Source organism: Equus quagga, unplaced genomic scaffold (assembly GCF_021613505.1).
Source record: "Equus quagga isolate Etosha38 unplaced genomic scaffold, UCLA_HA_Equagga_1.0 73442_RagTag, whole genome shotgun sequence".
Classification (NCBI taxonomy): Eukaryota; Metazoa; Chordata; class Mammalia; order Perissodactyla; family Equidae; genus Equus; species Equus quagga.
The window spans coordinates 3,782,545-3,796,303 of NW_025802777.1; the positions used below are offsets into that span (position 1 = coordinate 3,782,545).

At 44.7% G+C, this 13,759-nt stretch overlaps 1 protein-coding gene across 1 annotated transcript in view; it reads left to right on the forward strand.

Annotated features, from left to right (window-relative positions):
• The window catches only part of LOC124234382 (Down syndrome cell adhesion molecule-like), a 684,040-nt gene that overhangs the window by 589,329 nt on the left and 80,952 nt on the right, over positions 1–13,759 (forward strand). The window contains exons 20-21 of the mRNA XM_046651745.1: positions 2,216–2,371; positions 12,335–12,468. Of these exons, the coding sequence (XP_046507701.1) occupies positions 2,216–2,371; positions 12,335–12,468 (290 nt within the window). The remainder of the gene's footprint in view (positions 1–2,215; positions 2,372–12,334; positions 12,469–13,759) is intronic.

Sequence of the window (13,759 nt, forward strand, 5' to 3'; positions counted from 1 at the left end):
CCTGTGTAACCCCTCCCATTAGTTGCATTTTTCCCTGATTGTGTGTGTGTGTGTGTGTGTGTGTGTGTGTGTGTGTGTGAAATCTTTGGCACAATGTAGAAGTTCCTAAATCTGAAAAGATCTTGTTGAGATCTTAAACTTTTTCCATTAGCATTTGAGGTTTTTATCCTAACCCAATTGACATATATTAGTTATGTTCTGGAAAATGAAAACTATAAATGAATAGTATAACGGAAAGATACCTGATGGTCACCTTGGGCGGGCCCTTCCTTCAGAGGGGAGAATTTCTACCCCATCTGGGGCTAACAATTGCTGACTTTGAATGCATGATGGCCACAAGTATGAGCAAACATTGCTCTCATTTTCCATGAACCATCTATGGAGCTTTCCAAATTATATCCCCTAAAAGTCTGCAGCCTGCTGGCCTCCCCGGAAGACACCAGGCCTAAAGCTTCTTTGGGGGCTGTCCTTCTTGTCTGCTTTCTCCCCCCAGCAGAGCATCCTGCCCCCAGAACTCGCCCCTAGTCTGCTCAAGGTGGTGACAGGCCTTGGCTCATGTTCGGGTCTGGGGCTGTGTCTGTGACCCAACGTCCTTCATGTGTCCGCTTCCCTACTCTTCTCACAACCCTCACCACACACAGGCACCCTGGCACGTGTGTGGCAAGGCTTGGCCACCCCATGCATTATTTTAAATTTAACTTTTCTCTTATATCCAGTTCAACCCTGATCCTTTTGGTGACAAAAGTAGAAATAAAAAAAAGATATTCCACAGTGATCATAATCACAAAATAGGTGACCATTAATCTCTGAATGTCTGTTCAATATGCTAGAAGAATAAGAGAAAAGAAAGACAGAGAGCAGGGAGAGGAAACCAAGCTGGCAGAGAGTCCACGTAATCTGGCCAACATGACAGCTCCACAGAGTAACCACAGCGGAGTGGCTGAGAACGTGGCCTGTGGACATGAGGCCACGGACTGTGGCTCCACAGCCCATGCTCTCGGCCACTAGGCTAGGCTCCATGACCTTGGGCAAGATATTGACCCCCTCTCTGCCTCAGTTTCCTAGCCTATAAAATGAATGGATGTTGGAAATAACAGGATTGCTGTGCTGGTTAAAAGAGTTAACGTGCACCCAGAACAGTGCTGGCACCTAAGTAAGCGTGCCCGGCATGTCAGGTATCTTTACTAATGCCAGAGACAGCAGGAGAAGCTGACAAGCAGCCCTATTGCTTTCTAAATGAGTGCAAAGGTGGCCTTCACTATGGCCAGCCACCCGAGGAGGAATCGCTCCTGGACCTCCGCCTCCCACCCAGTTCTCTTAGTGACCGGGCACTCAGGGCACGCAGCTGGTACCAAACATTCCCCAAAGGGCCACTTGCCCTAGCAGTGAGCAGTTCTTCAGTCCTCTCTCTCCTGCTCTGGTGCCTCTGTAGGTAGCTTCTTTCAAAATCCAGAACATCCGTGGAGGTATTCAACACGTCCTTATAAGTTTTCAACACGTCCTTATAAGTTTTCTCAAATTGCCATGTAGAATATGCCTAAGACGGGTGAGCATAACGTTCCATCTTTGAATATTATTAGCTGATCCCACTCCAGAACACGACGCTTTTTTAGCCAACGCCAAGTTTCTGACACGTCAGCGTGTCACTTCAGCAAGGATGCTAGGAGAGTTCACGCCAGGTGAAGGAGGAGTTCGCTAAGCCACCTCATCTCAGCTCAAACATTTCAGAAGTTAGATACTTAAAAATGCATGTATGTTAAAGTAGAGGGGATTTTTGAACAAAAAAAACAAAACCCGACTTACAGAAGCTTCTTGTTCATCAGTTAGCAATATGTCTACAGAGTGAGCGATCTGTGGTCCTAAGCTTCCTGCGGTCCAGGCACGAGGGACGTGCTTGATCAGCCACTGCTGGAGGACTCTGCCGGAGTGGCAGCCCCCGTGCTGGCGGTGGCTTTATAACTTTTAACTTGGAGTGAATTGCTCTGATTTTTCAGACCATGTTCCGCCTGGTGTCCTGTGGCAGTTTGGTGTGAATGATCTTGTCCAACTCTCCGTGTACTGTCAGTGTCACACGAAGGTTGCGCACAGCCCCCTTGAGTAATTTCAGGGTGCGACAGACAGATACGCGTGGCCCGTGCTGGCCAGCAAGCAACAGTGCAGGGGAAGGCGCACACCCACGGCCACAGTAACCAGATTGTGTTTTCTTGTCCTCCAGAGCTGGGCGAGATTAAAAATGTCACCACCACGCAGCCTTCCCTGGAGCTGGACGGGCTGGAGAAATATACCAACTACAGCATCCAGGTGTTGGCCTTCACCCGTGCCGGAGATGGCGTCAGAAGTGAGCAGATCTTTACCAGGACCAAAGAGGATGGTGAGAAATGGGGCGGGTGTGGATGGCACGCTCAGTTCCTGTCTGAAACACATGGGACACGTGAGGCTGCCAAGTGGCAGCGTTCCCGGGCTGAAGTTATTGTTGGGAAGGCCGGTCAGGGAGCTTGCCATTAATTTGTCAGCCTTGACTTTGCTCTTTGCAAACCTTTTGCTGCCCTCCCAAAATATCCCAGTGCAATTCAGACCGTCAACTCCCTGTCACCTATGTTTGATTTATCCATTGACTCTCTCTTCCCCTATAATTTTTCTTCTTTCTTTTTTTTTTTTTTTGGTTTTTTGGCCAAGTGTTATTTTAAACAAAAATGCCTTGTATCCCAGAGCTGCAATACTTGCCTGTTTTTGTATCCTGTTAGAAAGATTTTAGTGACTCTTTAGCTATTAGTGTAAGCTTTGATTGTTTCCATCCTTCCACTTGACAATTATGTAACAGTCTGCGTCATATTGTTCTGTGCCAGCTTTAGAATCTCTTTAGAATAAGCCCTTAAATTGACAGCATCATGTTAATTTTTTTTAATTTCTTGGAAGAATTCATTATGTTTTAGTAAAATTTTAATTCATGGAGCATTTTGGTTCGGACCATTAATTCTTGCCGTTCCATGCAATTTGGACCTGGTTATGTGACTATTTCCCAAACCTACGAAAACTACATGGCAAATAATTTTTTGTCTTGTTTTAAGGGAAACTCTGAGGGGCCATATCCAAACCTGTTTGAAGAACAGTGTAAGTTCTAACAAATATTACAGCAATAGTAGAAAAAGCAGTCTCCACCTTAACAAAGGAAGAAACAACTGAGGTCAAATTGGTACCCCTGTAGAACCCTGCAAATCAGAGCATAGAATTCTACCAGAGATGGGGCTGAGATGAGACACCAGAATACCCAAGTTCTGTGCTGATTTTGGCTTCGTAGTTTATTCTTCTTGCCAGGGCTCTGTTTCCCAGGAAGCTGGGCAGGGTGGGAGTGGGAAAGCTGTGAGCCATTGCTCGTGACCTCTCACGTATTGCAGGTTTGATGTCTATGCAAACTCCTTCACTACACAGAATATCAAACATTCTGTGGTTCCACCCCATATCTGTCCTGCGGAAGCAAAGCTAGAAACTCATGCTCAGAGGCCTAATAGACTTTTCTCTTCAGCCTTTCTATTCGCTAACTACATTTCCCTGACATTCATCACATGCCATCTTCCACCTCACTCTTTGCTCTCACCTCAGCAAACCAGGCCCTGCTCCCCGAAGCGATCCAGTCCATCCACCTTCACAGGTTATTTTCACTGTCTCTCTAGCCCCTCTTGCATCACAGGGCCTGCACACCGATTCATCCTCTTAGCATTAGTCATTCTAGAACATTCTGATTCTTCCCAGGCATGTGCAGGTGTCAGCCAATTCTGTTCAAAGAAATTGAGTTATTTAGGGAAATCTAAGGTCAAAATGCAGCGCCGTTAGGAAGTCACACGTTAACAGAGAGATCTACAAAGCTATGTCCTGAGGGAAGATGGCCATAATTTAATTTTTAAAAATGTAATAGACAAAGAGCCTTGTCTCGATGCTGGCTCTGTCACCTGCTGCCCTTGGAACTTTGGGCACCTTATCTAACCTCCTCTAAACTGAACTCACCTACAAAATTGACAGAATGATCAGACTGCACCAGAATTAAGATATAAAAAGTCAAGTGATGTGTGCAAACACCTAGCTTGACACAAAGTGGGAAGTTTCTTGACACTAGACATTTGATTATTTGATCTCCACTCCTTCAGAGTGGGGGTGGAACATTCTTTTGCATTGCTAAGCAATAACACAAATGTCACTGGAATTATTACTTAAACAGCAAATTGATCAGTGACATAAATTTTGACACCTGCATTTTTCAGAAGAATGTACAGAAATCCAATAAGAAGGAAAGGTTGTCTACAGCTCCTTATTGACAGGCAATTTTGGATCAATTTTTAATTAATCCTCCAGTTTTAGAAATCATAGAGTTCTGTCTCAAAACTTGACCCTAAGACCCAAAGTCTAATTTTTCAATCAGTTGTTCTCTGCTTTCCTATCTGGTGCTGACGGTATGAGGAGATGTGATTGATTGTGGAAGGTCCTGTCTTGGGTCCACCACTTACCCCAGAGAGGAGCTGAAGAATTCCACTTGTGCTGTCTGTGGGACAGACTGATGCAGACCTGAATGTCAGTGTTTCCTTGGGCTAGATCATCAGCATTTTCACAAAGCAGCAGAGCAGAGGTTAGATGGAAGGAGAGAAAAACTGGTATAATGATCAGCTTATCTCCCACATTTATTAATTTAGAAATGATAAAGAATTGTGCCAACCACCTTTATAGACTCATTACCTAATATAAATAGGCGTTTATAGAACTGAATGCGCTTTGTATCTGATTGAAAGGGACAAAGGCTAATTATCACAGAAGGATCTAGATTCTGTTTATACTTGTACTGTGGGGTCTCATAGTTTTGAAGTTTGGATTACACTGCCAAATTCCATTGAATTATGTAAAAATGTGCATAAAATTCCAGTAAAATAATGATTGCTAATATTTATTTAACAATTTTCAATAAGTCACTATTCTAGGCACAGGCTGAAGTTTCAGTGTTTGTTGATGTTCTCACAAGAAATATTTATACATTTACAACAAAGATTCACTTCGGTCCTCTATGCCTAACACATTTCTTCAACAAGGGCCCTTAACCTCTCAGGGTCAGGGGGGCTGGAGTTTTAAATTGTATTGTGAGGTCACTGATCATCTTAAAAAGGAAAAATTTATCAGTTGCTAGTAAAAAAGACAAAAATAGAATAAAATAATAAATAAATAAAAGTAGATTAAATGAACAGAATTGAAAAATAAAACAGACAAAAAGTTTACTTCTATAGGGTATAATTTGCAACTGAAATATTTTTTTAGAGAATATTTTTTTGTGCCTCAAGTAGTTTCTCCACCTCTGTGAGGATTCTTGGGCCAATAGATGCATTCTTAGATCCGTGGACATAGTCTTGGGTCCGTAAACATATTCTCAGATGCATAAACATTGTCTCTGGTCCATGGACGTATTCTGGGGGGTCGGTGAGAATTGCTCAGGTTTCAGAGTCTCTTCCCAGGACTGCTGGATCAATGAGAACTTGTACCTTTATTATGCTGCAAGAACACAAACAATTATTTGCTGACCTGGCTTTCTGTTTTTGAACAGAAGACAACTAATTCTGAATTCTAAACCACTTGTGAAACCCTAGTACTGTTTTATTTGCTGAGACTGTAATCTGAGCAAAGCCGTGGGGAACAAGAACACAAACATAACATAATCTATTAATTTTCCAATTGTATTTTCGTCCTACAGGCATAAAGTAGATTCAGCCCTCATCCTTTCTGCAAAAGTAAACATACCATACGTGTAAATAGAGATGGTTATATTCTATTTAAACATTTACTGAGTGCTTCCCTAATGTACATAACTCTGTAAGGCCTTATGTGGGCAGAAGGCTAGCCGGAGGCGTAACGTGATCTTTGCTCCCTGCCCCCGGGAATTAACAATCTCTTTGGCACAACATGTCAAAGTAGAGCTAAGAGTGAGTGACAAATAAACAGACACCAGGACATCTCTGGCCACCCATATCTTGAGCCATACATTCTCTTGAAGGCATGGATGGTGTGTCATCAGGTGATTGTGTAACCACACCTCGGTATACCTTAAAGCGATGGACTCTGTGTGTGTGTGTGTGTGTGTGTGTGTGTGTCTATTAGCCTAACCACCAGCAGTGCTGTCCCTCAGTAGACACTGAAGACACGTGAGGATCCTCCACGGGAGGATCTGCCAACCAATTAGCCAATATCAGTGCTGCTTGGGATTCCAGAGTCCCATAGCATACGGCAGTGTTATGTCACGCTCTGTGCAGGAACAGGTACGCTAGCAGCACGACAGACCACGATGCCCTAGAAGGCGTTTGACCATATGGATTTCAAAGCTCCCTCCACTACAGTGGTTCTCATACAGGTTCCTATGAAGTCCAAGGGCCCCTGGGTGGGCCTCAGAGGTGCCCAGTGGTAAGCGAGAGGCCCAGTGGGGGCTCCATGCTCCCTGCTCTGCTTCAAGAAGAGCCACTCCACTTGTACTGTGTTATCTGTTGGTTTCCCACATGATACTTCACTGAAAGGATTTGTCTACTTTAAAGGGTGTCTGGAAACCATTGCTCTGGTGAGAGCAAAGGCCGGAAATATATGAGTCCTGTGCAAATAGGAAGAGAGAAGGGACTCGCATGCATTGTTTGGCCATGAACAGTGTCAATTGTGGATGTGTGCATCCAATGTCATGTCATCTGCTCGTGGCTCAGAGATGCCACTGTAGAGTTTGGGGCTCAGGCGGATCTGGCTACCACGGTGGACCACATGTACATATGCACACACGCACACACACTCACACACACAGTGAACACATATGCCACACACCCCTCCTCCCCACACACACACCACATGCACAATCACACTGCATGTGGACATTCTCACACACCACACACAGAGGCACGCGCGCCACACAAACCACACACCTGAACACCACCAACACATACACACATCACATATACACACCACACACACAGACACACAAACACACACACAAACCTACCTTTGGCTGATCACCAAACCAGAAAAATGATGGTGACAAAAATGAAGCTGACTGAAGTGTCCGTGTGGGTACTTAGACTTCTGTCATCCTTCAAACCAAGGCAATATTTCTCAGAACGCTGACGTTGATGTTTTACATTAAGTTACATTATCAGAGGGCTTAACTGTATAAATTCATTTTCTATGATGTATAACAAATTACCACAAACTTAGCACCTTAAAACAATTCAGATTTATTATCTCACTGTGCCCTTGGGTCAGAGGTCCAGGGACGGGTTAGCTGGAGTCTCACCGACTGAGATCGAGGTGTTGGCTGGGGCTGTGGTTTCTTCTGAGATCAGGTCCTCTCCCAAGCTCGCTGGTTGCTGGCAGGATCCAGTTCCTTGCGGTTGTGGGGCTGACACTGTCTCCCCAGCTCTGAGGCCACCCACTCTCCCCGTCATCTGGTCCCTTCCCAGCATGGCACTTTGCTTCTTCATGGCCAATGGGAGAGAGTCTCTGACTTCAGATCTCTCTGACTTCTTCCATCTCTGACCTCTAGACCCTCTTTTAAGGGGCTCATTTGATTAGGTCAGGCCCACCCAGGATATTGTCCTTTTGATTTGCTTAAAGTGGACTTATTAGGACTTTAATTATGTCTACAAAATCTCTTCACCTTTATCACATACTGTAATCTGACCATGGGAGTGATCTGTCCACCATAGTGACAAGTACCACCCATATTTGAGGGAAGAAGTTATACAGGTATCTACGTCACAGGTCAAGAATCTTGGGCACCATCTTAGAATTCTGTCTCCCACACTTTAGTTGATGAAATCATTTTTCCACTCTCTTGTACTGAGGATCTAGCATGTTCCAGATACTAGTCTGGGTACTGGAGACACAGCAGAGAACAGGATGGGCATGGCAGGGCTTGTAGGCTGCTGTGGGAGACAGATGCTTATCAATCACTCCTGAGTGGATAGTGACAAGCGCTATGAAGGAGAAGAGTCTTGAGAGAACATGGGAGCCCTGACCTAACCTAGGCTACTGGTCAGAGAAGACTTTCTCAAGGAAGTGATATTTAGCAGAACCTGAGAAATGAGTAAGAGTTGCCAAGGAAAAGGTGGAGGATTGGAAAAATTTCAGACAAAAAGAACCCAAAGCCCTAGATCAGCGTGTGTCAAGGGCCTGGGGTGGGAGAAGTGTACCACTTCTAAGGACCTAAAAAGGGGTCCAATGTTGTAGGACAACATCAACTCAGGAGGAGAGCCCAAACACTGACCTGGCATGTCCACGAGGAGGTCACACCAACCTTACACATTCACTGAGGAGGAGGGGGCTGGGAAGAGAATTCTTGGTTCTGGCTCTTGCAACCAAGGAGAGGGCTGTGCCATTTCCTGAAATGGAGGACAGGAGGAGGGCAGCCTTGGGAGAGAAGATGGTGAGCCCTGTTTTGGACATGGTAGGTCTACAGTGCCTATGAGTCAGAGTGGCGATGCCAGTGGCTATTATGTATGTGAGAAATAAGAGCATCTGCAGCTCAGAAGGTGGGTCTGGGCAAATGGGGAGAATGTAGAGGAGATGGTCCCCTGGAGCTGTGCTCTGTACTTCAACAATCAAATCTGGAGTCAGAAATTCACTCAACATTGGCCAGGAATTCGTGAAAAATTCCCAGGCTTGCCTATACCTTCATAAGAAAAAGCAGATTACCAAAATGTAATCTGATGACTAGAAAGGTTTTAAGAAAACGTGTCCCGAACAGACTGTCCTACTCCACCTCTGTCTTCTGCAACTCTCAACGTTCGGTGTTTATTATTCAACACTGAGTCACAAAGTAAAGGCTAGTATCCTTTAGTGATGTGTAATGTAAGGAAATGATGACGGTTATTACCAACAATAGCTGGAATTTATTTAGTGCTCACTGTACGCAGAATTCCATATAAATTCTTTACTCGAATTCTCTCTCATAATCCTACCAGTAAAGCCATAAATAGCTATAATCATTCTCCGCACTTCACAGATGAGGAAGCTAAGGCTTATCAGAGAAGTCAATGAACTTTCTCAGGACCAAGAACTTTGTGGTAGAGGTGGACAAGCCAGCGTGGGGCTGCTGGACCCATGTCTTTAACCATTGTGGTATAATCCAAACCTGAACTAAAATTTTAAATTCTATCTCTTAAAGTGTTGGCTCAGCAATCCAGAAAGCTTTGCCAGAATGTCTTGTTCCTCAGTTTCTATATAGTTATTATTTTTTCGTACAAAATTCTAATAACCATGTAAGGAAAGGCTGAATCAGATAGATCATAAGTCAGTGTATGGGGAGCCAGGTGGGGGTTTAGGTGGTAAGTTCAGTAAAAGCCCTTTGAACTGATGCGATCAAGACAAGTTAACGGAAATAGTCAGCTAAAACAAGGACTCAATAAACTTTACCGTGACCAAGAAACATTGTATTTTAACTTAAAATATATAATATAGATTTATTCTCTAATCAAATGATCCAGGCTCATTTCTTTAATTTTTGGTGAAGAGATTAGAGTCCTAGGTCATCTTTTATTCCATGAACCATTCATCATGGATCATCTGCAATTCCCATTTAAGTTTCTTGATAATGGCATAAAAGCAAGTTGCCAATTGCCAACAATCTGTTTCCTTGAAATTTCTTTGTGTTTGTCTTGATTTTGGCCATGTGTCCCATTCTTCTCAATTGTCTTGCCCCAAACCTAATTGAACCTCTTTTTAAAAAAAAAAATTACCTTTAAGAAAGCTTTTCCAAAGAAGTCCCATTAATTGTCGTAGAAACAGCTTGCTTTTGCACTAATATTTCATTGGTTGACATAATTAATTAAATTGCATTTCCATGACAAGCATGATTGTCACAAACAGGGGGAACACATACATGACTGACTCCGGTTAAGCAGTCACTCAAGTGGTTGTTGCCCAAGTACTTTGGCTCCTAGAGAGAAGCTGGCCAGAGGGAGTGCTCAGCCCGGTAGATGCTGGCCAGGGAGTTGCTTTCCAGAAGGAATGGAGAGTGCTGGCTAAGCTGGAGCGCTCACTGGGATGGAAATATTAAGTCAATGTCCACTCCATCCTTGGTGTTCAGAAGGAGCCCTTGAGGCTCCGAGTCAGGTGATGAATTTGTGGATGTCTTGGCTCTTGCCCTCACCTATAGGAAACCTAAGCACATATGCCCTCCGTCCTCAGGACAACATTGCCTTGTTCCCAAGGACTTACTGATCCAGGCTTCATCACTTGGGTGTGTTCCCTTTTCTAGACCTTCTGCTGTCAGCAGCACTCACCAAAAACTGATCCCAAGATTTTATATTTTCAAATGGTGGCAGTGTCCCACCCCAAGTTAACTCTCACTGGAGTTGTTGGCTTTGTCATTTTGAACTAGAAGAGTCAAGGTGACAATTATGAGACACACACTCAACTCCAGAGGTACTTACTGAGCAATTATGTTGTTGTTGGAGCAGGAAGAGACTCAGAGATTCCTCCAGGGGCTCACAAGGGATGTATATTAGTTTGAATGTCAAGACCTACATCAAGGCAGGGACCACTCTCCACATGGACAGTTAGACCAGTGAGGAACAAGCAAGATCCTTGAGGCTTTCCTCGTAGCAATATGAATGCTCTTTCCTCTTCTCCCTGTGTCCTGTCCACCCCACCCCATCCTCCTTCTTCAACTTGGGAAACAAAAGGATGGGGAGTGGGATGTGCATTCAATCTCTCTCCCAAATTATGCTTAATATCCTTAGCACCGTTCTCTGCCATCTTAGATGGTTTACAGAGGCGAGTTTGTTCTCTATACGAACTGTGAATCTTTGACAAAAAATCCAGACTCATGCAAAATGTTTCTGTACCTCTCCTGACCCAAAAGTGTCACTATTAAAAAGTGTTTTGGGGCCGGCCCCGTGGCACAGAGGTTAAGTTCACACGTTCCGTTTCAGTGGCCCGGGGTTCGCCGGCTCGGATCCCGGGTGCGGATCTACACACCGCTTGGCAAGCCATGCCATGGCAGGCATCCACATATACAGTAGAAGAGGATGGGCACAGATGTAGCTCAGGGCCAATTTTCCTCAGCAAAACAAAGAGCATTGGTAGCAGATGTTAGCTCAGGACTAATCTTCCTCAAAGAAAAGAAAAAAAATGTTTTGGGCAAGGAAGAGTGATCTCTGATGACTGAGGTAGTTCGCCCTCATTCCTCTCTAACTCAGGAGGCGAGATGTACATCCCCAGCCTGTTCAAAGCCAAACACGGTAGCAGAAACAAGAATGACCCAGAAACTAAATTCTCCCGCTGTTCAGAGGCAAGAAATCAGCTGGGACTGAAATGAGTAGGGAAGGCTCCCAGGAAAACAGGCACTTGAACTGATTGTTCTAGTTCTGTTAAAGAAACAATTCTTCATGACACTCATTAAAGAACGATAAGGCAGACTTTGTTCAGGGCAACTATCGCAAGGTGTAGGTATAGGTGTAGGGTCGCCGCAATGGGGTTTTGCAGTAGAGGAGACAGAGTGGGCTCATCACCGAATACAAGTGAAAGTGGGAATTTATAGCCGAGGAGTAGAAGGGAAGGGGCGGGGATATTGGATGGAGAATTACTAAGAGGAAACCTGAGGGATAAGGGGCGTTCTGACTAAATCCGTCTAACAGGATTCTCGCTGAAGGCAGGCTCGGATGATCAGATATTACCTTGGGGATGGTGGAGAATGAGGACTTTGATCAGATATCAAGGGTGATGAGACACTGAGGGGCTTCTGGCTGCACTGACTTAGATTCTTGCTAAAACGGGGCTCTCAAAGGACCTGCCCAAGGACAGGGCTTAGTGGGGCTCAGAGGCCACCGGTCAGAGAGAGACTGCCAGTTCCTAGGGCTGCTGTTACAGTACCACAGAGAGGGGGCTTCAGCAACAGAAATGTATTGTCTCACGGTTCTGGAGGCCAGAAGTCCAAAATCAAGGTGTGGGCAGAGTTGGTTCCCTCTGAGGACTGTGAGGAAAGAATCTGTCCCAGGCTTCTCTCCTTGGCTTGTAGACAGCATCTTCTCCCTGTGTCCTCGCATCATCTTCCCTCTACGCATGTCTCTGAATCCAAATTTCCCTTTATTTTGTAAGGACACCAGCCATGTTGGACTAGGACCCACGCTGATGACCTCACTTTAACTTGCTCTCCTCTGTCAAGACTCTGTATCCAAATAAGGTCACATTCTGAGATGCTAGGGGTTAGGGCTTCAACATAGGGTTGTTGAGCCTGGGCCCAACTGGAAGAGGGGGTCGTGTTGGGCAGAGTGGACCTGAGCACTGTGTGGAAGCTGCATTTTTGTGACTAAACACTCGCCTCTTCTAGTTCCAGGTCCTCCCGCGGGAGTCAAGGCAGCTGCGGCCTCCGCCTCCACGGTCTTCGTGTCCTGGCTCCCCCCTCTCAAGCTGAACGGCATCATCAGAAAGTACACAGTGTTCTGCTCCCACCCCTATCCCACAGTAAGTTGGTGAATAACCAGGTGCCTTTCCAGCATGTTCCAGGAACAAGCTACCAGACGCATTTGGGCCAGTTTCGGTCCTTCCTTTCCCACCTACTTGGGTCTTTCCAGTGGTTTTTATTTTTCCCCCGTTGTCTCCACATACAAAGAAACATCCTCATTTGCACCTCACTTGAAAATATACGTCGGAATCATTAAAAGGGACACAATTGTCTGGAATTATTGTTTCTATTTGGCGAGTTCGTACAAAACTGCCAGCCAGCGTATCAAAATCCAACCCCTGAGGATTTAATTGTGCCTTAATTGATAGTCAGTGGACATCACCTACTGATTTTTCTGTTGGACTCATCATTCAAGTCACTTCGTGCCTTCTCTGTCTCCCTTTCTTCCTCCCTCCCTCCTCTGCTCCCACCTCCAGCCCATCCTCCCTCTCTGCCCCATCCCCCCCACTGAGAAAGAGCAGCTGGCAAACCCCTGTTCTAGACATGAGGGACTTTAATGAGTATCTATGACCCTTACAATAGTCAGCTTAGTTCATTGTGAAGGAAATAAAAGTTAGAGTACTTAATATTTCAAAGTGTTTATCACTCATGTTATTACTACTAAATAGCAACATAGAGTTAAGCTATTTCTCAGACCAGATACAAAAGCATATGAAAAAGGGAAATTTAGAGAAAAGAAAGGAAACATAGTTCATCAAAATTTACGATGTCTTCATAGAAATTGGATGACATCCTCTGAGGTAGGCACTGTGTCTAAGCCATCTTTCAGCTCCCAGTCCCCGGTATAGAACTTGACGTGTGTAGTCACTCAGTAAGCTTTTTTGGAGTGAATACAGAATTAATTTTGTTTTCATTGTGGTAAAATACACATAATGAAATTTACCATTTTAGCATACAGTTCAGTGGCATGAAGGACACCCACACTGTTGGGCAACCTTCACCACCATCCATCTCCAGAACTCTTCATCTTCCTCCAACTGAAACTCTGTCCTCAATAAACACTAACTCCTCATTCTCCTCCCCCAGCCCCTGGCAGCCACCATTCCACTTTCTGTCTCTATGAATTCAACTACTCTAGGTACCTTATACAAGTAGAATCATACAGTGTTGTCCTCTTTGTTTTGTTTTGTTTTGTTTTGTTTTTTTGGTGAGGAAGATTGGCCCTGAGCTAACATCTGTTTCCAATCCTCCTCTTTTTGCTCGAGGAAGATAGGTCCTGAGCTAACATCTATGCCAGTCCTCTTCTATTTTGTATATGGGACACTGCCATAGCATGGCTTGATGAGCAGT